Here is a 22,244-nt window from a genome sequence, read left to right as displayed (position 1 = left end):
CGCTCTATTGCCCGGGCTAGAGTGAGTGCCATGGCGTCAGCCTAGCTCACAGCAACCTCAAACTCCTGGGTTCAAGCGATCCTTCTGCCTCAGCTTCCCGAGTACCTGGGACTACAGGCATGTGCCACCATGCCCAGCCAATTTTTTCTATTTTTAGTTGTTTGGCTAATTTCTTTCTATTTTTAGTAGAGACGGAATCTCGCTCTTGCTCAGGCTGGTCTTGAACTCCTGAGCTCAAGCAATCCTCTGGCCTCGGCCTCCCAGAGTGCTAGGATTACAGGCATGAGCCACCGCGCCTGGCCTCCCCCTCCAGTTTGAATCCAGGCTCCGTCACTCTTCACTGTGTGGCCCCAGGCAGGCAGCTTCACCTCTCTGAGCCTCAGTTTCCTTCCATCCTACCCTGGTCAGGTTCTCATGAAGAGTCAGTGTGGTAACTGACACCACCTTCCTTGTATGCTGCAAGTGCTTAATACACATTCAATGAAAACAGAATGACCCTCCTTACCCAGGTCGCCTCCCCTACTGGACTGGGACCCACGGGCCCTGCTGGAGTCTGGCACACAGTGGGGACGCCATCAGAGCCAGTGGTCAGAGGGGAGGGATGTTCCCGTTACCCACTGTTACTCGCCGCCAGGCCTGGCCATGCCCCTGCAGGGCCCCTCTGTCAGCGCCAGGTGGAGCTGGCAGATGTCCCTAGGGAGCTGTTGGAGACAGCTCCAGCCTACCAGGCCAGGACAGTGATGGGGACAGGCATCCATCCTGGTGCCCCGGGCTGGGCGTCCACCTCCGTCCAGTCCCCTGGCCATGTACAACAGGCAGTGACTTGGTGGGTCTTGCTTTATTCAGAACTAGCAAGGACCCCTCCCTGGCTGCTCCACGCCCACCGGGGGCCTGGGGAGAGTCGGGGGTGCCGGGTGACCAGAGGAAGCTCTGGGCTCCCCTGCCCTCACCTGTGGTCCGGCCCTGCCCTCTGCCCGGGCAGCCTGGGTGGGGCAGGCCCCAGTCCATGGAGCCCAACTCAGCTTCGGCTTCTTGAACTCCAAGAGGTGCCACTGTACAGGGCTTCCCGGAGGAGGTGGCCACACGATGGCCAAGATTTAGGGGTCCAGTGGCGGGCAGGGCCGTCACCCGCAGTCTGAGGGGGCCACGGGTGCCCACAGGCACGGGGGGCTCTGGGCTGCCTGGTCTGGGGGGCCGGGGCCTGGCCGGGGTGGCAGGGGCGGCAGGGGCGGGCGTATGGCTTGGGCGATAAGGCCGGGCAGGGCCTGCAGGGAGGCGCCCAGTGCATCCAGGTGGCTTTCCAGGGCAGCCAGGCGGGCCTCGAGCTCCTCGTGCTGGGCGTGCAGCTCGGACACAAGGTCGTACATGACGTTCTGGGTCTGCCGGAGACAGAGAGGGTCGGAGAGAGGAATGGGTGAGTGAGAGAGGGAGGGATGACAGAGAGAGAGAGAGAGCTGACAAGCCCCAGTTGGGTGGGGGGGGTGCTAAGGGGACCCAAGCAAGGGCGGCTGGGACGACACCCCCAGGTCCGCAGGTCTCTTGCTGGAGCCCGGGGAGAATGAGTGAGGAGAAATAGGCCCTGAAAGCCTGGCTCAGGGCTGGCAGGCCTGGAGAAGGCCAAGGGATGTCCTGGGGCAGGTGGATATGGCCCGAGCTGGCCTGGGTTGGGGGTGAACTGGCCAGAGGGGTATGAGCGGTGCCCAGAGACCTGGGGGAGGTTTCAGGCTGATGTTGCTCCAGGCTGGGGAGAGGGGGGACTCTGGATGTGGTCAGGAGGAGGACAAGGGGGGGTCCTGGCTCAGCTGTGAACGGCCCCCACCCCACATTAGGCTGGGGTGGGGCAGGACCCTGATGAGAGAGGTGACCACCCTGAGGATCTGACCCAGTCACAGACTGTGAGCATGACAACCACAGTTCCTGTGACAGCAGCCAGTGGGGCGTCCCCACCCCCTCGACTGTCTCCCCATGACCCTGTCCGCCTGGCCAGGTGGGCCAGGGAGGCCACTGCACAGGGACAGCCCCAGGTGCAGACACCGCTTGGGCCACAAGGTGGCGCTAAAATATTGCTGACCGCCAGTCACTAGCCCCGGGGCGGAGCACAGCAGGGCTGGGCTGAGACCTGGGAGACACCGGAAACCCCCCCCGCCCCCCCCCCCCGCTCCCCCCCCCCCGACACCTGGCGTGGTGGCACGAGACAGGAGGAGGCGCCCACCACAGCCCCTCCTTGCTTCTCTCACCCCTGGCCTCTCCCTTCCAGCCACCGCGCCTTCGCCCAGGCTGACCCCATCCCTGGTGAGCAAACAGCTGGCCAGGGACCCTTAGGGCCACTGAGCTCACCCCAGCCTGCCTCAGATGGCCACAGTCCCTAGGGCCAGAGGGTGACATCCAGGCCTCCCATAGTTCCTTATTATTATTATTAGAAACAGTGGGTCTCCCTGTGTCACCCAGGCTGGAGTGCAGTGGTGTGATCACAGCTCGCTGCAGCCTGCAACTCCAGGGCTCAAGCGATCCTCCCGGCTCAGCCTCCTGAGTAGCTGGGACTACAGGCTTTTGCCACCACACCCGGCTAATTTTTCTATTTTTTTGTAGAGATGCCTTTTGGTATGTTGCTCAGGCTGATAAATTTATTTATTTATTTATTTTTTTGCGACAGAGTCTCGCTTTGTTGCCAGGGCTAGAGTGAGTGCCGTGGAGTCAGCCTAGCTCACAGCAACCTCAAACTCCTGGGCTCAAGTGATCCTCCTGCCTCAGCCTCCCGAGTACCTGGGACTACAGGCATGTGCTACCATGCCCGGCTAATTTTTTCTATATATTTTTAGTTGGCCAGATAATTTCTTTCTATTTTTAGTAGAGACGGGGTCTTGCTCTCACTCAGGCTGGTCTCCAACTCCTGACCTTGAGCAATCCACCCGCCTCGGCCTCCCAGAGTGCTAGGATTACAGGCGTGAGCCACTGCGCCCGGCCTGATAAATTTTTTTAAAACTTAGAATATATACATTTTATTTTTGTCAGAGAGAGAGAAATATTAAATCAGCAACCTTGGAAAGCATTATAATGTCATATTAGGCCCGGCACGTTGGCTCACGCCTGTAATCCCAGCACTCTGGGAGGCCGAGGTGGGAGGATCGCTCGAGGTCAGGAGTTCGAACCAGCCTGAGCGAGACCGAGACCCTGTCTCTACTAAAAAAAATAGAAATAAATTAACCAGACAACTAAAAATATATATAGAAAAAATTAGCCGGGCATAGTAGCTCATGCCTGTAGTCCCAGCTACTCGGGAGGCTGAGGCAGGAGGATCGCTTGAGCCCAGGAGTTTGAGGTTGCTGTGAGCTAGGCTGACACCACGGCACTCTAGCCCAGGCAACAGAGTGAAACTCTGTCTCAAAAAAAAAAAAAAAAAAAAAAAAAGTTTTGGGGGAGTGAAAAGTTATATGCCGATTTGGGGGGGTCTACACTCCTAACCCCCTCATTGTTCAGGGTTCAACTGTATTTCTTCAGGGCTCTACAATATGTTTTTCCTTCTGTAAGATTCTTTCCAAATTAAATTTATTGTGGGTGAATATTAAATTATATTGCATTGATGACGAGGGGACTGAGTCCAAAATGCATTAGGTATAGGAAGTAAAATAGAATAGGACTCAACGTTTTCTAAAGATAAGATTAAATTAGCCTCGGACTGATGAACAGATTGGGGGATGTAGCCACTGAGCAAAAGCTCATTCAAGAGATGTCATCTGTCAGGAGGGGTTCAGTATAGTGTGTCAGACAGGGCAGCCAGGCACAGTGGCTCATGCCTATAATCCCTGCACTTTGGGAGGCCAAGGTGGGAGAATCAATTGAGGCCACGAGTTTAAGACCAGCCTGGGCAACATAGCAAGACCCTGTCCCTAAAAAAATTTTTTTAAATTAAATTCTTAAGAGCTTGACTAACTACAATGGATCAAATGATAGATCTTCTAATGGATGAATTTTAAAAGTGGGGAAAGATTTGATATTAGAACCAACAAACAGATCCATGTATAACACAAACTGATTTCTTCCTAAGCTCTTACAATCAACTTTAATTTCCTGATATGCTTAATTGCTATACAAATGAGCTCTCTGCTGAGGCTATCATTTGTATTTGCACCCATAGCAAAGGAGTTTTGTTTTTCTCTTCTATTTTAGAGCTTGAATGGAGATAATATGCCTAAATTTAGAAGTACCTCTTCAACCATGTAGCTCCTTAATTATATATTCTTACTAAAACTATTTTATTAGAGACTAAAACTTATATTTATTTGTTTCTTTGCAGAGCTGTGGTCTCGATATGTTGCCCAGGCTGGTCTCCAACTCCTAGGTTCAACTGATCCTCCTGGCTCAGCCTCCCGAAGCTACGGGATTACAGGTGTCAGCAACCATGCCTGGCCCCCAAATTTTTAAAGTAAAAAGCAGCTGCCAATGTTAAAAAGTAAAGATTTTATATGCAGATGTAGATTTCTAGTGTCTCCCTCACAATCACAGCCTCTGGCCGTGGTGGACCCTTGCTCCCTCCCCCAGCAGGAGCGGGGGCCCATCCTCATCCTCCCGGGGGCCCCATCTGCCCTGTCTGCCCCACGCAGCTCACCTTGGCCAGGTCGGTGATCGTGTTGGCCTGGTCCTTCAGCTTCCCCTGCTCGATCTTCACGCTCCGGAGCCTGGGGGCACAGGGGCGGGTGGGTGGAGTCAGGTGGAGGCCACAGCAGGGGCAGGGCGGGGGGAGGGGAGGGGGGGTCCTTCATGCACCCAGCCCTGGTTACCTCATGGGACATGCATTGAGGCTCAGGCTCCCTGTGGGCCGTTCCTTCCCGGCCCCCACCCACATTGCCCATGGGGTGGTCATGCCCACACGGCTGGCCGGACTCAGAGCCAACCCAGGAGGCTGCACCCCAGGCAAAGTGGAGCCTGCACCAACGGCAGAGCAGACGCAAACCTGCCTGCCTCTCGGGCTGGGCTTGGCGCACCCTGGGTGTGCCCCTTGCCCTGTGATCACCATGCACCCCTAGGTTCCCAGCCCTGCCAGTCCCCCCATGAGGAGACTTACTTTTGAGCCCTGACAGGACCCAGCGGAGCAGGAGAAAAAAATCACAATGCAATTTTAATCTAAGCGCCGCTGGGCAGCACGTGCCCAACCCTGCCCACTACCCGACTGCACCACCCCAGGGCCGAGCTGGGCGCCCTGGGTCGCTGAGGGGCTGCTCTTGCTCTGTGGAGGGGCCCAGCCCCTTGGGGATGTGTCTGTCCTCTGCCCCCTCCTCCAGCAGTGTCCACACAGCCCTGGCCAGGCCCCACTGTGTGCCAGCCAAGCCCGTGCCAGGCACCTGGCCCCAGAGGTGGCGTTTTGTTCAGAAAACTATGCCCATGCCATCTCCCAAGGGGACAACTGAGGCCCAGAGGGGCAGAGCCACTGCCCATCAGCACCCTGGCAGGATTTGAACCCACACCCAATACTTGGCCTCACTTGGTCTCTGGACAGCTGCCCACGGGGGGACATGCCTGCTCACAAGCACCTCCCACCCAGGCGCAGCCCCTGTGTGCCCGCATGTGACAGATGTCCAGGGAGGCCCCTCAGAGGATCCAGCTCCCTGCCCCGCCACCAGGAAGGCCCTGTCTGGAAAGTTGGAGTGAGCACAGACACCCGCAGCCCCGTAGGTGCTGGAGGCTGGGCTGCCCTGGGGAGAAGGGGCCTATTGAGAAACCCGGACATGCCTTTCATGAACTGTGTTCCCCCAAAAGATATGCTGACATCCTAATCCTACCCCCCTGTACCTAAGATTGTGACCCTTTTTATAAAAAAAGTTTTATTTATTTATGTATTTGCCATAGGGTCTTGCTCTGTTGTCCAGGCTGGAGTGCAGTGGCATCATCACAGCTCACTGCAGCCTCCAACTCCTGGGCTCAAGTGATCCTCCTGCCTCAACCTCCTGAGTAGCTGGGACTACAGGCACCACCACCACCCCTGGCTAATTTTTCTACTTTTTGGTAGAGAAGTAGTCTCGAACTCCTGGCCTTAAGCAATCCTCCTGCCTCGGCCTCCTAGAGTCCTGGGATTACAGGCATCAGCCACCGTGCCGGCCAATTTTTTTTTTTTTTTTTTTTAACAAGCATGGACCCTTGCCAACAGAATGTGACCTTAATTTGGAAATGAGATCTTTGCAGATGTAACCAGGTTAAGATGAGGTCATTAGAGAGGGCCCGAATCCAAGGTGACTGGGGTGCCTGTAAGAAGGGGTGAGCAGGACACAGACACACACGGAAAGATCACATGAAGACGAAGGGCTGGGGTGCTGCCCCTCAGGCCAAGTAACACCTGTGGCTGCCGAGCCAGGATGGGGCAAGGAACAGATCCTTCCCTGGCACCTTCGCAGGAAGCACAGCCCTGTGACATTCTGCCCTCCAGGACTATAAGACAATAAATTCTGTTGTCTTAAACCACCCAGTTTGTGGTACTCTGTTATGGCAACCCTCGGACACTAACACGACTCCCCAGACCCACACTGCGCTCCTCAGTCTGTCTTCTCTGGGACCATTTCTCCCTATTTTACCGGAGGCTCATATGATGCTCCCATCATGGGACCCTCCAGCTCCAGAATATGCTGTGTCTCCCTTGTGCTGGCAGATAGGACCTCCAGCCTCCCTGGCACCATGTCCGTCCCTACCTCCCCACCTTTGCCCAGGCTGTGGCTGCTCCTGGGTATGCCTGCCCCTGTCCCATGCACCTTCAGGTCCTAGTGAAATTCTCCCAGGGCCACTTTTTTGGGTGGAGGTGTAGGGAGACCTAAGGGTGAGACAGTTCGGCCCTGGGACAAAGGGACATAGATAAGTTACAGAGCAGGTGCCTTTCCCCAGAGCCCATTCATCTCAATCCCTAACCCCCCTTCCCCGAAACACACTTCTGGCCATCCCTTGGGGCAAGGTCCAGGGCAAGGCCACGTCCCTGCTCCCTGTGCCTGGCACACTGGTTGGTGCAGGGAATACCTGTGGAATGACCATAAACAACAATGCCAGTTCCCATTTCTAGAAAACACAGTGTAGCAGGTGCAGGTGAGGGCACAGGTCACCCCATCACGTCCAGTCCACACTGTCCCCACTTTGTAGATGAGAAAATGAAGCTCAGAGCAGTGCGGTCATGTGTCTAGGCCCCACAATTAGAGGTAGCAGAGATCAGACTAGGGTCAGCGGTCAGTAAACAACTCTAGAAAGATCAAGAGAGTCCCTGCCCTCAGAGGCCTCAGGGTTTTGTGAGGTGATGGGACTAATACTTGGGCACAGTGAAGTCAGATAAGTGAGATACCAGTCCCTCTTCCTGATTTTTAGGTGGTGGTGGAACCAGAGGCAAGATGTAGGAGTTGGGGTTGCTGTGGGTTACCGAGTGCTCATTCTGTGCCAGGGGCTATGCATTTCCATACAGTATCCCGTTTAAACCTCCCTATAGTGCTGTGAATCAGGGACTGTTATCACTAGAAATCAATCCAATTCTAATGGCAAACACAATAAATGTAAACGGACTAAACTCTGTAGTTAAAAGACAAGGATGGTAAGGAGCATAAGGAAACATTTGCGGTGACGAATCTGTTCATTATCTTGACCGTGGTGACAGTTTCATGGGTGTATACATATATTAAGACTGATAAAATTGTACACTCCAAATAGGTGCAGTTGACTATATGTCAACTATACTTCAATAAGGCTATTTTTTAAAAAAAGAAGCAAAAAATAATTAAACATGATTTTTAGAAAACCCAGCTGGCTCCCATAGCCCATTCTCCTCTGTGGTCATATCCCTTTACCCTGTTCCTGGTAAACCCTGGGAGCTGGGCTCTCCGGCTGTACCCTGAAGTGTCCCCTAACCCAGCCTTCCACCTCCACGCTTCTACTGGGGTTCTCCACGTTGCTTCTCATCTCTGGCCTGCCTGAGTAACTCAGCTGTCTTCCTGCCATATGAGTGCAGACTCTAACATCTTTTCCTCACCCTTCTAACTGAGTCTGGCCTGGGAGTTCTCAGGGCAGGGATCCATGTGATTCACCTAAGGGAGGCCAGCAGAGGACATGGAGGGGCTAATGTCTGCTCAACAAATGGCGAATGGAGTTTCCCACAATGTGAAAGATAGGAACCCGCGGGCACATTCTGAAAAGTACCTAAAAACATGTTTTCACATTTTAAGTCAGGTACCACATAACTGAACTGTAATTTATATTTGAATCCATCCCACAGGATTTCGAGCTGTTTAAATTCTAGAGTGGGCTCTGTCCCGAAGTCCCATATATGGCTACTGAGCACTTGAAATGTGGCTAAAGTCTAAATAAAAACATGCTGTAAGTATAAAATACGCACTGGACTGTGATGATTTAGTACAAACATTTTTTTTTTTTTTTGAGACAGGGTCTCACTCTGTCACCTAGGCTACAGTGCCACGGTGTCATGATAGCTCACAGCAACCTCGAACTCCTGGGCTCAAGCAATCCTCCTGCCTCAGCCTCTTGAGTAGCTGGGACTATATAGGTGTGCACCACCACCCCCAGCTAATTTTTCTATTTTTAGTAGAGACAGGGTCTCGCTCTTGCTCAGGCTGGTCTCGAACTCCTGACCTCAAACGATCCTCCTGGCTCAGCCTCCCAGAGTGCTGGGATTACAGGCATGAGCCACTGTGCCCAGCCTAGTACAAACATTTTTAAAAATATCTCATTAATGATTTTTTAAATATTATCCACATGTTAAATAATACTTTGAATATATTCGATTAAATAAATATATTAAAATTTACATCACTTGTGTTTTTTTTTTTTTTTTTACTTTTTAAAAATGTGGGTATAAGAACATTTAAAGCTATGTACGTTGCTCACATGATATTCTAGTGGGCAGCACAGTCATCAGTATATTACGGACTGTGGGTCAAATTCAGCCAGTTGCCTGTCTTGGAAAATCAAGTTTTATTGGAACATAGCCATGCCCATTCATCTCCACTGCTTTCCTGCTACAACAGCACGGAATTGAGGAGTTGGAACAAAGACTGTCTGGCCCATAAAGCCTGAAATATTTACTATCTAGCCCCTTGCAGAAAAACTTTGCCAACTTTTGCTACACATTGGACTCACCTGAGGAACTTAAATTTCAGGTCAGGGTGCATTTCAGACTCAACTGTAACTGGTATTGGGTGTGGCCCATGGGATTTTATAAAAGCCCCCCAGGTAACTCCAATGAGTAGCTAGGGATGAGACTCACACATATTAAATAATTTTCTGGGAAAAGGAACAACGAAGGAAATTAAGATAATTTCTAATTATCCCACATGATCCTATAGATCAAGCCACAAATTTAATTCTGAGCTTCCTGACAGCCAAAGCAAACAGGGAAAATTTCTTCAAAGTCTAAAGGGTAAAAATCATTTTGGTTATTCCAGAGAATAAAATAGGCTTCCTGCCGCTTACTATGGGTGGCATCTATGACTCATCAGAGCCCATCACCTGCTTCCCTCTGACGATCCTCCCATCCCACTCAGCACAAAAGTTGCAGCCCCCAATCCACAACCACCCAGCCTGGGGCTGGGAGGTGGGCCATGACGAGGCCACACTGAGCTTCGAGGGCTGCTCCGCACCAGGCAGACACAGAAACGTGAGCTGGAAAGGTGCTAGACTTACTGATGGATGGCTTGGAGGAACTTACGCTGGTGTTTCCGAACCCGGGCTTGATCTGGCTTCTTTACCAGCCTAGTGTGTTTGTAGATAAGCCACGTCTCCCTGAGAACGTTAGCAGCGGCATTTTTTACCTGGGGCCAGAAAAAGAACAATTCTTCAGGGTAGGTACAAAACTACAGAAGGCTCTAGAAACCTCTGGAAGCTTCCAGAAACCTCTGGAAACCTCCAGAAATGCCTCTCTAGGGTACCTGGACTGTAAGGCAAGGGGGGGGGTCATGCTTGCATATCCACGTGTGTGCAGTGTGTATGTGTGTGTGCCTGATACATTTACGTCACACACCACAGGCCACACTGCTGCTGTACACCCAGCAAATGTTAACTCAGTAAAAGTGCACATGCCGACATCTCCCTCATTTTAAACACGAGGAAACTCAGGCACAGAACAGTCAACCTGCTGAGGTCAGAGAGCTGGCCCCATGCCTCTTGCTGTGTGGCCCACAGCTGGATGTGACCGGACACACAGGTGGACACCTGTGGTCATTGCCACGTCTCTCTGTGCACGGCTTACAGATGGGCGCATGGGTGGCAGAGCCCAGGACGGTCTTGAACAGGGGTAGTATGATGACCAGTGGGTACAGAGGAAGGCAGGGAGGGTCTTCCCTTGCTGACGAGTGGGGGAAGTGGCTATAGTGGGAACTGGGGTCCTCACCCGCTTGGTGAGCTGAGTGTCCATCATGAAGTTGTGCACATGCTTCTCAGCCTTGGTGAGCTCCAGCTTCCGGGCCACCACAGCCACTACGAGTGCCGTGCAGCCAGCTCCCTACATGCAGGGTGGAGGAGCATATCAGCGTCCTCCTCGAGGTTGCTCTCTCCTCCAGGAAGCCTGCCCTGATCTCACCCTCCCTGTTACCCTCAGAGCCTGCAGGGCCAGCAGGTCCCATCTGCCCAGCTCACAGACGCCCAACCCTGTTTGCTTCGTATCCAAACACCTGCGGAGCAAGCATATCTCACAGATTAGCTCATCCGACCCCCAACAGCTCCAAGAGGTAGGACCATTCTTATCCCTGCTGAGTAGAGGGGTAAACTGAGGCTCAGAGTTAAGAAAGGGACAAGAAATGTGCAGGCACGGTCAAGGCTGGTGACCGCAGCAGTGGGAGCATTTGGAAGTATTCCTGTTGAGGCTTAGGGCTCTCGGTGACTGGAGACAGGAATAGGGGACTCAACGTGCCACTGAGAAATAATGGGGGCCTGTGACCCTTGGACCCCCAGAAGGTGTCATTGGCCCAGGGAGAGTCAGGGAGGCAGGTGTTCCCCAAGGAATAATTTCTCAGGTTCCAGACCAGGACAAGGGTCTCAAGAGAACCTGGAAGCCTGCTCTCAGGAAAAGCCCTGCCGACGGGGACAAACCGATGAGCCGGAAACCTGCACGGGGAATACCACACAGAGAGGAAAAGCATGGACGCCGGCTCTGCACGACAGTGCGGATGCACTGCACAGATGCTGCGTCACGTGGAACACAACAGGTGACAGCATAAAGCCAGACACAGACCCCAAGCACGGCCGCTTCCCTGTGGGACTGCGGGCTGGACACAGAAGAACTAGTTTTCTGGAAGGAGCCACCACCTAACAGCCCTGTCCTAGAAAGGGAACATGGCTTTTCTGTTCTGCCCTGGGCTGTCTGGGTCTGGAGTTGTCATCTTCTCTGGGTGGTGACATTTGTTCATTTGTAACGGCCGTCCCTGTCACATGGGGCGTGCGGACTGCGGTCAATCTTTAGGTTTTAGATCTTCAGCTCTCGGATGGAACAAAGCAAGGTAACGTAAGCGAAAGTGTTGTGATGGCATTTAACTAGAAAACAGCTGCGTCAGCTTGGCCAAGGGAAGGAAGGACCGAGCGGGGCCAGAGGAGAACGTGGCCCCTTGGCTGAGTACAGACAGGAGAGGCGAGAGGATCAGAGAGGACAAGGTGGAGGGGACGGAGCCACGTGGGCCAAGGCGTAGAGAGGGAGGGAAGGAGGGACCTGCCTGCCTGGGACAGCTGCCCCTTCCAGGAGAGTGGCCTTGGGAGATGGTGACAACCAGGGACAGGCTTCATGCAGCTACAAAGGGGCCTGGGCTGAGCCACTGAAAGGTAGCCTGTCTCCCAGCAGGGAGGACTCACAGGACACAAAGAAAGCTATGGCAGGGGCAGGGGGTGGTGGCTCATGCCTGTGATCCCAGCACTTTGGGGGGGCCAAGGCAGGAGGATTGCTTGAGGGCAGGAGGATTGCTTGAGTCCAGGAGTTCAAGACCAGACTGGACAACACAGAAAGACCCTGTCTCTAAAAAAAATTTAAAAATTAGCCAGCCGTGATGGAGCACGCTTGTAGTCCCAGCTACTCAGGAGGCTAAGGCAGGAGGATCACTTGAGCCCAGGAGTCCGAGGCTGCAGTGAGCTATAATGACACCACTGCACTCTACCCAGGCCCCAGGCCAATAGAGCGAGACCCTGTCCCCCCACTCCCACAAAAAAGAAAACTATGGCAGGGACAGTGTTGGTCATATTTTTGCAAGAACTAACAAGTCTCTCTGTGCTTACAACAGGAAGGACACGCTCCAGGCAGTGGCGCAGGGTCATCGCTGGGAATGGGACCAGGTTGGGTTCTTTTGGCCCGTTGGGGTTTGCTGATTTTCCATGAATGACCTCTGATCTCCCACCCTGGTGGCAGAGGCAGCAGGAACAGGGACGCCCCCATGATCCTCTGCCCCCCACTCCCACTGTGTTAGTGAGTGGGGTGGGGGTGGGGTGCAAACTAAGGAAGGCCAGACAGGGAGAGGAGTTCTTGACCTGTGCATCCAACAGCTCATAATCCAAAATATGGAACAAGTATTTGTGTGCATGAGAGACCCTTGGAGAGAAAGAAGGTTCTGCTAGGAGCAGGCACCAGACATCCAAGGAAGCCCACATCCACCGAAGGCAGGTCTGGCGGGGGGATGGGAGGCTGCCTGGGCCCACTGAGTCACCCAAGACAAACTTTATACTGTGGAGACTCGGGGGTACCCCAAAAGTCAGCCAAGGATGGAGATCTGGGCTGGGGAGGGCACAGCCCAGAGGGCGTTGGCAGGGTGTCCACAGCATTCATGGTTCTGGGCGTTACACAGAAATGAACTGACTCAGTCCTTGCAAGAAGCAGAGAAAGTGGCACTGGTTACAGCTGGGGAAACTGTGGCATGGAAGCATCACGCTTCTTGCCCTGGATCCCAGGTCTGTGAATAAACCGGGCTGCGGAGAATAAAGGAGCGATGACGACACTCTACTCAGAGTGGACCACAGCTGCTGGATGTCAGGCATGGTGGGGGCTGCATATTGGGACGGGAAGGCCCACAGGAGATGTCCCAGGAAACATGTGGGTGCCGCTTCTCTGGGAATCAGAGGGAAGGAGCAGGGCTGGGGAGGGAGGGGCTGAGGCAAGGAGGGATACAGCTGTTGCCATGGGAGTGAGCTCCCTATCAGCTGGGGGTGTGCAAGGGCTGGTGGAGCAGGAGGCTGCCTGGGCCTCCCGGGCTGTGCGCACGGGCCCTTGCCCTTACCATGATGCCGGTGAGCAGGCATACGCCCTTGCCGCAGTAGGTGTGGGGCACCATGTCGCCATAGCCGATGGACAGGAAGGTGATGGAGATGAGCCACATGGCCCCCAGGAAGTTGCTGGTCACCTCCTGCTTGTCATGGTACCTGAGAGGAGCCGGGGTTTGGGCGGGGGCGTCAGTCAGTCCACATAGGTCCCTCTGCCGCCACCACAACCCGGGGGCTGGGACTGCTGCACTGCAGGGGTGGGGGCCGGGTGGCCCCAGGCGAGGTTGGGGTGCTTGGTGCCGGGGCAGCCCCTGGTCCTCCTGGGGGCGTGGGGCACACACACTATCTCCCCCTGCAGCCCTTCCGACCTTGAGGGAGCACACGATCCCCCTCTCAAAGAAAGACACACAGACAGACAGGGAGACAGGAGGCCACAGCACCAGAAGCGGCAAGGAGTGGAGGTGAGGATTCAGCTCAGACACTAGGAAGAACTTCCCCAGCCAGCGCTGAAGACTGGAGACAGGAGGCGGGGGGACTGCACCCCGGACTTCATACTGAGGGGAACACAAGTCCCCCAGTGCCGGCAGGCAGCTGCTTTGGCACTATGGAGAGGCCTGGGGCTATATTTTGGTATCTAGGGGGACAGGCCCCCAGGCCTCGGAAATGACACAACTTTGTCCCAGTCACAGCCAGGCCCGCCCGGGACCCCAGCCACAGGGGCTACAAAGAGGTTCTACCTGTGGCCAGGCCAGGCTAGAGGCCGAGGGGTTGGTCCTCTCAGCCTGGGGGCGGCTGGAGGACCAGCCCCAAGACCCCCGTGGGGGCCTGGCCTCCTCTGGCCTGGCATCCAGCTCGGGGAGGTGAGGGAGTCCCTTTCCAGACAGCCCTCTCCTTCCAGCACTCAGGCTGCCTGAGCCCCAGGCTACCGTGGAGAGCGCAAGCATCCCTGGGGGGTTCGAGGGCAGAGGCCAACTGGGGTGGCACAGAGGTGGACCCCCAGCCTGGCCAGAATAGGGGGAGCTTCAGGGAAGTGGGTGACAGAGCCCAAGGGCAGGGCTGGGGCTAGGGCCTGGAGGGGCACAGATGGGGAACCACCCTGAAATCGCTGTCTGGGGGTCCCTGCCCCTGTGAGGGCTGGATGTCATTCCAGCCCCTCCAGCCTGGCCTTCTCGGCTGCTTGCTGGTTGGGGACCCCAGGACTGAACCCCATTTTACACTGAGGCCTCTGAGCCCTAAGCTGCCCCACCCCCATGAGGCAGGAGGGGTGGGGCCCCCCACCCAGGGGCCCCTAGCAGGTGGGTGGGTGAGCCCCAGGCCTGGCAGGAGCTATGGGGGCACCGCAGGGCCACTCAGGAGCAGGAGTGGGAGGCATGCAGACGGGGGGCATGGAGCGAGGCAGGAGAGGGGGCTTCAAGCGCTGTCGCGGGGCTCAGAATTTAGGATTGGCTGCCTGCCGGCCCTGCCCCGTCCCCCACCCCCAGCTGGGGCAGAGCCCTGCAATGACCCATCCTGGACCTTGAAGCGGGGCCCCCTCCCGCTTCTCTGGCCCCAGGCCTGACCCTGCCCTGACGGGTGAGGAGGGGCTGGAGAACTTGCAGGGGGCACATCAGGGCTCACAGAGACCCTCGTGCCCCCGGATGGTGGGCCGTGAACACAGGAGGAGCCGGGCCCTCCTGTGCAAGCCAGACACCGGCCTAGGTGGGCTAGGTGGGGGAGGACAGGCGAAGGGGTGAGGACAGAGTGCCTGGAGCAAGGGTCCAACCAGGGATCCCCCAAGACCCCTCTGGGGACTGCCTCAGCTGGGCACAAGGCAGACAAGGAACCTCCCACACGCTGCCAGGCCCTCCCGACTCTGGAAACGACCAGAAATCAGGCCCCCAGGCAAGTCCCCTTCCCCCTCAGAGCCTCAGTTTCCTCATCTGTAAGTTGGGTCGAAGTTCTCAGGTCTGGGCCAGTTTTCCCTCACTCTGGACCTGTTGCACTCTCAGGAGGATACATCCAAGCCCCCCAAGTGTGGGGCCAGCTGCCCTTCCTTCCTTCAGCCCCCCCGCCCCGCCTTGGGAGACAAGGCCCCTGAGGCTCAGAGAAGATGCCCCATGGGCCGCGTGGGCCACGGCCTGAGAGCAGCCTGCCCCCCTCAGCCCAGGGACTCACCCTGACCCCCCAGGCCTGTCCTTGCTGGGACAGGGTCTGAGCCCATCCTGTCCGCCTGGGGCTGACCTCCCTGTGTCCCTCCCCTCGCGGCAGCTAATCTTAAATTCCTGGCGGGCAGGATGGAGGCGGTGGCAGCTCTGCGCACACAGCTGGGTGGAGAGTGGGACTCACATGTTTTCCCTAAAGTCCGGTGGGGCGGGCAGAGGGGAGAACGAAAGCTGGTTAAACGTGGGGGGCGGGGGGTAGAGGAGTGTGGGGGTGTCCCTGTTCCCGCTGCCTCCACCACCAGGGCGGGAGATCGGAGGTCAGCATCAAGAGAGTGGAGGGGCCTGGAGGAGGAGGAGGAGGAGGAGGAGGAGGAGGAGTGTGAGATCCCTGGGGTGGGGTGGGGAGAAAGCAGGGGTCCCTCTCCAGGTGGGGGTGGCTCAGGACACAGGGCTGGAGTCCCCAGGGATGCTGGCCACCAACTGGAGACCACAGGGGGTGTCTTGGAGTCGGGGAGGCCTGGGGCCCCCGAAATCCCCATGGATGGCACGGGCGGCAGGGGGTGGGGGGTTCCCCGGGGCGCACCTCTCACAGACGTGCACGGTCCAGGCGGCGATGACCCAGGAGGAGATGCTGAAGACCAGCAGCACGGTGCCGGGGCAGATGGTCATGAGCGTCTTCATGACGAAGCGCGTGTTGAAGGTGATCTTGTTGAGTGCCCCGATGCTGCGGCTCGAGGCGTCTGTGAAGATCTTGCTGTGCAGCAGCATGACGCGGCCCAGCAGGTAGAGGCGCAGGAACATGGGGATGGACAGCAGCACGTCCACGTCGGCCTCGGCCACTGACGGCGCGTACGTGAAGGCCAGCCGTGCGGTCCACGTGAAGCGGTAGTGGCCGGGCACGGGGTGGATGGCGCACACGGCCAGCTCCAGCGAGATGAGGAAGACGCGCTCGCACGTCATGGCGATGCGCCAGTCGTCCGCCCCGTTGTCCACCATGAACAGCTGCGGGGGGCGGGAGGGTGGCCAGCGGTGGGTTTCGGACACATGTCCATGTCCCCCCGTCACCGAGAGAGCAACCGTGGCCTGAAACCCCACCAGCTCGGATTTTGCCAAGAGAAGGACTTTGTAGGCAAAACTCCCTAGTTCTTGGCATTGGCCACAATTGAAACTGAACATGACATGGGGTTCCCCAGAAAGTTGGACCACAAAGTCACAAATGACCTGGCAGTCCCACTCCTAGCGACAGAGCTGAGAAATGAAATGAATTCCTAGCAAGAGAAATGCAAACAGGAGCTCAGCAAATCCTCGTGCAGACACGTTCACAGTCAAAGTGGGGACAACCCGAGTGTCCACCAACAGATGAGTGCGTGTCACGGCATGGCACAGTAAGTGCTCACTTACCGCCGCCGACACGTTCTTGGAAACTGCGACTTTAAGCAAAACGGTATAGAATGAAACCAATTTTCCCACAGGCTAATGGACATGAACGAGAGTTAAGTTCCTACAGCGTATTTCCAGTAGCAAAAACATCAACAAACTTCTAAATAAAGACCCAACACACTTTTTAATATTTAACATTGAAATAAATGTGAGCTATACATATATTTATGGAAGAGTCATGAAAATTCCAGTGCAGGGTTTTGGGTGGCCGGAGCCTGCCCCGGCTGGCCCAGTGCCACGCGGGCACCAGCCCTGGATAACACACCACCGATTCCAGGGTGCACTCACACACGCACACCCTCACCCTCGCTCAGGACGTGCCAGTTCACCCGAGGTGCAGGGCTGGGGCCGTGGGAGGACGCCGGAGCACCCAGAGAAGCCGGGGCAGACATGGGGTAGCAGCCCGGCCGGGAACCGATTTTTATTTTCTCATCAACCTCATAATGAAACGATGTCAACGGAAACCACGTTGCTCAGAGACCTGCCGTGTGTCCACACAACAGAAGCTACCCAGTCACAAAGAGGGGCAGAGACCCAATCCCTGCACACTACGACGTGGAGGAACCTCAAAAACACGCCGAATGAAAGAAGCCACAAAAGGTGGCCATCCAGGGTGGAGGGGGCAGCACTGTCACCTCACTCCAGTGGGCCCTGAAGGAAGGTAGAATATGGAACCGGAAAGGATTATTGAAGAGCCTGAAGATCTAATGGAAGCAGACTTGCTGGGTTTTGAACTTGCGTGGGGTCTGCCCTGTCACCTATGTCTTTTCTCCTCCAATTCCCTTCTGGAATGAGAGTGTCGATCCTGTGTCTGTCCCCTCACTGCGTTGTGGGAGCACAGAGTTAATGTGTCCAGCCTCACAGGTTGACCACTGAAGAGGAATTTTGTCTTGGGGTGAATCGTACCTTGAGGCTCCCCGGCAGCTGAGTTAGGTGATGGTTAGAAGAGGCTTTGGACTTAGACTTGATGCTGGGATGGCTTGAGATTTTGGGGGCTTTTGGGAATGGAGGGGGTCAGGTCAATCCACAGAGACGGGAAGCAGACTGGTGGCTGCCAGGGGCTGGGGGAGGAGGATGGGGAGTGATTGCTGATGGGGATGGATCCCTCTTGGGGGGATGAGAATGTTCTGGAACTAGATAAAGGTAGTGGTTGTACAACATTGTGAATGTACTAATGCCACTGAACTACATGCCTGGCTAATTTTAAAAATTTTTTGTAGTGATGGGGTCTTGCTATATTGCCCAGGCTGGTCTTGAACTCTTGGCCTCAAGTGATCCTCCCGCTTTGGCCTCCCAAAGTGCAGGCATTACAGGTGTGAGCCACCACACCCAGCCTTCTGAACATGTGTATATCTCATAAGAATCAATTTTTTCTTTTTAACATCTCATTTTAAAACAAGAAGCAATAAAGTCATTCTAAAATAAGAAAAAGAAAAAAAAACACTTCCCTGAAATGTCATGGCGGCCGCTCGTTCTAGGGCCTCCTCCGCGTGTGCATCTGAGGAGCGTAGGCACAAAGGACACGCTGCCTGGCGTCACTACCCACCTTGGGCCTTAAGGGGGACTCCGGCCATGTCCAGGCCTGGGCCTAGGGAGGGGGAAGTGAAGCCCCAAGACATGTCACCGTTTTTGTCAGCGGTAGCGCCAGGACAGTGACATCAGAGCTGCAGGCAAAAGGTGGCATTGAGAATCTTGCTGCCATTTTTATTTAAACATTGATCTTGGCTCATCATGGAATTTTCTGGCATTTATTTAGATTTTTGTAAATACTACATTAAAATAATATTTATCTCGACAACTGAGTTTCCCGTCACTCCCATCTATTTAGTGCCCAAGGTTAACAACTCCCACCCTGTCCGCTGGCTCTGGCGGGAGGGTCCACCATGCGCACACCCTGAGGAGCTCCTGTGTTTCCCCTGCACCCTCAAAAGTAGGCCCACTGGCTTTTCTGTCCTGAAACAGAATTCACATATCCTACATTCTCCCATTCAAAGTGTCTCATTCAGTGGCATTTAGTGCGTTCACATCTCTGTGCAAGCACCACCCCTGTCCGCAACAATTCTAAACATTCCGTCATCCCAAAGGGACACCCAGTCCCAGCAGCAGTCACTCCCCACCCCCTCCCCCAGCCCCTGGCAGCCACCAATCTGCTCCTGTCTCTGTGGCTTTGCCTGTTCGGGACACTTCACGTCACTGGGACCACACAGTGGGGCCTTTGGTGTCTGGCTTCTCTCACTGGACATAGTATTTTTGAGGTTCGTTCACGCTGTAGCTTATATTAAAACTTGTTACAAGTTGAATTGTGCTCCCCTCAAAAAAGATATGTTGGCACCCTAACCCCCTGCAGTTCTGAATGTGCCCTAACTGCTAGATAGGGTCTTTATAAATGTCATCAATTTAAAATGAGGTCATTAGGGTGGACCCTAATCCAATACGACCGGTGTCCCTCTACGAAGGGGAAATTTGGACACAGGCACCCACACAGGAAGAACGCCACATAAACCTCCAGGCAGAGATGGGAGTGATGTGTCCCTAAGCCAAGGAACACCAAAGATTGCTGGCGACCGCCAGAAGCCAGGGACGAAGTCTGGGACGGATTCTCCCTTGCAGCCCTCAGAAGGAATCAACCCTGCCAACACCTGGATCTCAGACTTCTAGTCTCCAAACTGTGAGACAGCACCTGTTCACGCCACTGGGTTGAGCTACTGTGTGGTGACAGCCCAAGCCAACTCATGCAGTGCTTCCTCCTTGCGTCACTCGGGATGACACTGCAGCCCATGAACGTGCTACACTGTGTTTAGCCACTCACCTGTTGCTAGACATTCAGACACTGTTCCTACTTTTTGGCTACTGTGAATAGTGTTGTTATAAACACTCCTATGCAAGTTTTTGCATAGGTGGTTTTCATTTCTCTTGGGTATATACCTAGGAGGGGAGTTGCCAGGTCATAGGTTAACTTTATGTTTAACTCTTTGAGGAACTGTCAGACTTCTGTCCCCGGTGGCCCAAAGACATCTGCCCACAGTGTAATTCAGGTGGGACTTTCCTAACACCCCTTTCCTGATAGACTGTGGCTCCTCAAGGTCAGGGATCAGAGGCCAGAGGTCAGGAGCCAGATCTGATGCCCTCTGATGTCCCCAGACTCTGGCACCAGCCCCAGGTGATGTCTGTCTGAGGTGCGCCAACTTGACTTTGGTTAACCCCTGAAACAGGAGAACAAACTCCCCAGCACGCAGTAAATCTCTAAAAAATCAGGATCCAAAGCTGGGCACAGTGGTGCCACATGCCTGTAGTCCCAGCTAGTCGGGAGGCTGACTCAGGAGGATCATCGCTTGAGCCCCAGAGTTGGAGGCTGCAGTGAGCTATGATCATGCCCATGAATAGCCACTGCACTCCAGCCTGGGCAACATTTCAAGTCTTCATTTCTTTAAAAAGAAATAAAAAGTTGGGTTCCGGTCCAATTGCAAAAGGAACCCAGTGCTGCAAACACCAGTTTCCAGGGCTGCAAAACCTCAGAAGACCCCAGGGCATGAAAACAACTGTTGTGTCCCAGAGTCCTGGCTCAGCCTCTCACTTCTCATTACCTGTTTTCCTTTTTAAATAATCAATGAAAGTGAAAACGTGGGCACATGAGGAAATTCAGAATGACCAAAATGCTACGTCTTCACGGAGGTCTTGCTTTCCTATGGGGAGCCTGGGGACCCAGGGGGGGTTGGTGTCGGGGGCTCTGGGGTGCGGGGAGAGGAGCTGTCCCCCGCCACCGTCCCACTGGGCACTGACCTGGATCTCGCGGGCGTGGTACAGGACCACGAGGCCCAGTAGGATGACGGTGGAGAGGCTGATGAGGCATTTGAGTGCAAACGAGTACAGAGACTCCTGCGCAGGGAGAGATGGGAGACAGCTGGAGACCTAGAGAAGGCGGCCCCCGCCCCTCAGGCTCCCGGGCATGGAGTCAACCAGACGGGGCTCGCTCCCCTGGCGAGCCCCAACTTCCTGCTAGGTCCCCAGTCCTTGGGCCGCTGTGTATGAAAGAGCTTCATCACGGCTGAGTCCGCAGAAGGTGCCGCACTCAGCAGGTGATGCTCCCGTCCTTACTCCTTAGGCCTGGGCCGACAACAAGGTGGGCCCCACATGTCACAGTTTATAAGGCCTGGTCTGACACAAGCACCGCACTTCACAGTTTATAAGGCCTGGTCTGACACAGGCACCGCACTTCACAGTTTATAAGGCCTGGTCTGACACAGGCACAGCACTTCACAGTTGATATGGCCTGGACTCAAATAAGCCTGGTATTTCTCAGTGTATAAGGCCTCGTCTCACATAGGCACAGAACTTCATAGTTTCTAAGGCCCAGTCTCAGGGACAGCACTTCACAGTTTATAGGCCCTGATGTCCCTCCATCCTGACACACTCGGTGGCATGGGAGACCTGCAGCCAGGCTTCTAACCGGCACCTGACCACTCTCGGAAGGGGAGGAAGCTCTTTCCCTGCTCCCTGGGGGGCAGTCCCCTCCCCGCCAGAAGCAGGGTGTGGCCCCTTGATGCAGGACAGAGCTTTTCCTCCCCGTGTGCAGGGTCCCCACTGCCCCCCAGGGGGTGGACATACAGCAGGGCTGGGACCCCCACCTCCCCACCTCCAGAGACCCCCCAAGCATCCCCCTTGCCTGTCTTGGGGGGCCGCTGCAGCCCCCAACCTCATGCCCAAGGGAGCCAGGCCAGCCTAGCGGGGCCTCCCAGGGGTGCTGGGGGAGGGCCGCGCCTACCTTGGTGTACACCCCCCAGGACAGCTCCGTCTCTGTCACCATGACGACGATGCCAAACATGCCGAAGATGAGGGCATAGTCGCTGAGGCGCTTCCGCTTCTCAAACAGCGCCCGCCGGTGGCCCAGGCGGTGGCCCACGTTTGGGGGCTTCCCTGAGCCCCCCTGCCCGCCTGCCTCATCCTCCTCGTCGTCCTCATCATCATCCTGGTCCTGGGGCTGCCCCTGGGGGCTGCCGGGCGAGGACCGGGCCGGCTCACTCTTGGCCACCACCACCTGGAGGCTGGGGCTGTGTGGGGGCTGTGGGGGGCAGCCAGCCTCGGGGTCCAGAGGGTCGCGGCCCAGGGCACTCGGCCCGCTGCCCAGAGGCCGCCCCACGCTGCCGTTGTGGCTGTGGCTGTTCATGACTACCTGGGTGCAGGGGTTGGGCTTGCTGCAGGCCACCCGGGGCCCCACATGGCTCAGCGGCTGGGCTCCTGCGCTGACCTGCAAGGGCACAGAGGGGCACGGTCACAGCAGGCCCTGGCCGACCGACCAGAGGGGCAGGGACCGTCATGGCCACCATTCTAAGGCTCAGAGCTACCTTGGGAGGCAGTGAACCCAGAGTGCTGACATGTGGGTTTGTCATCCCAGAAACATCCAGGTCAGCCTGTATCCCTCCCCTGCTCAAAGACCTGCCATAGCTCTCTAGGGCCGTC

General features: G+C 55.5%; 1 protein-coding gene across 3 annotated transcripts; it reads right to left on the bottom strand.

The window, feature by feature from the left end:
* Positions 1–842: 842 nt before the first annotated feature.
* KCNN1 (potassium calcium-activated channel subfamily N member 1) lies at positions 843–21,966 on the bottom strand. 3 transcript variants are annotated; one of them, XM_045553550.1, is made up of 10 exons: positions 21,550–21,951; positions 20,568–20,663; positions 15,931–16,349; positions 15,532–15,540; positions 13,224–13,365; positions 10,364–10,474; positions 9,658–9,785; positions 5,063–5,071; positions 4,607–4,676; positions 1,125–1,379 (listed from the first exon to the last, which is right to left on the bottom strand). In XM_045553550.1, the coding sequence occupies exons 1-10, from the start codon at positions 21,949–21,951 to the stop codon at positions 1,125–1,127; spliced, it is 1,641 nt and encodes a 546-aa protein (XP_045409506.1). The 3 variants fall into 3 exon arrangements, with proteins under 3 accessions (XP_045409517.1, XP_045409506.1, XP_045409496.1); XM_045553561.1 differs by lacking the exon at positions 15,532–15,540 and having other exon boundaries at positions 843–1,379; positions 21,550–21,966; XM_045553540.1 differs by lacking the exons at positions 5,063–5,071; positions 15,532–15,540.
* Positions 21,967–22,244: the final 278 nt, after the last annotated feature.

Source organism: Lemur catta, chromosome 1 (genome assembly GCF_020740605.2).
Source record: "Lemur catta isolate mLemCat1 chromosome 1, mLemCat1.pri, whole genome shotgun sequence".
Lineage (NCBI taxonomy): Eukaryota > Metazoa > Chordata > Mammalia > Primates > Lemuridae > Lemur > Lemur catta.
This window is presented reverse-complemented; position numbering and strand designations above follow the sequence as displayed.

What these genes read in the sequence shown, in the direction of transcription:
- KCNN1 (XM_045553550.1), bottom strand. Translation starts at nt 21,951, where the DNA reads ATGAACAGCCACAGCCACAACGGCAGCGTGGGGCGGCCTCTGGGCAGC. An exon ending in ACCACGCCCGCGAGATCCAG is followed by an intron (nt 16,350 to 20,567) that starts GTCAGTGCCCAG and finishes CGCCCCCCGCAG; the next exon opens with CTGTTCATGGTGGACAACGG. An exon ending in CGATCACCGACCTGGCCAAG is followed by an intron (nt 1,380 to 4,606) that starts GTGAGCTGCGTG and finishes TGTCTCCGGCAG; the next exon opens with ACCCAGAACGTCATGTACGA.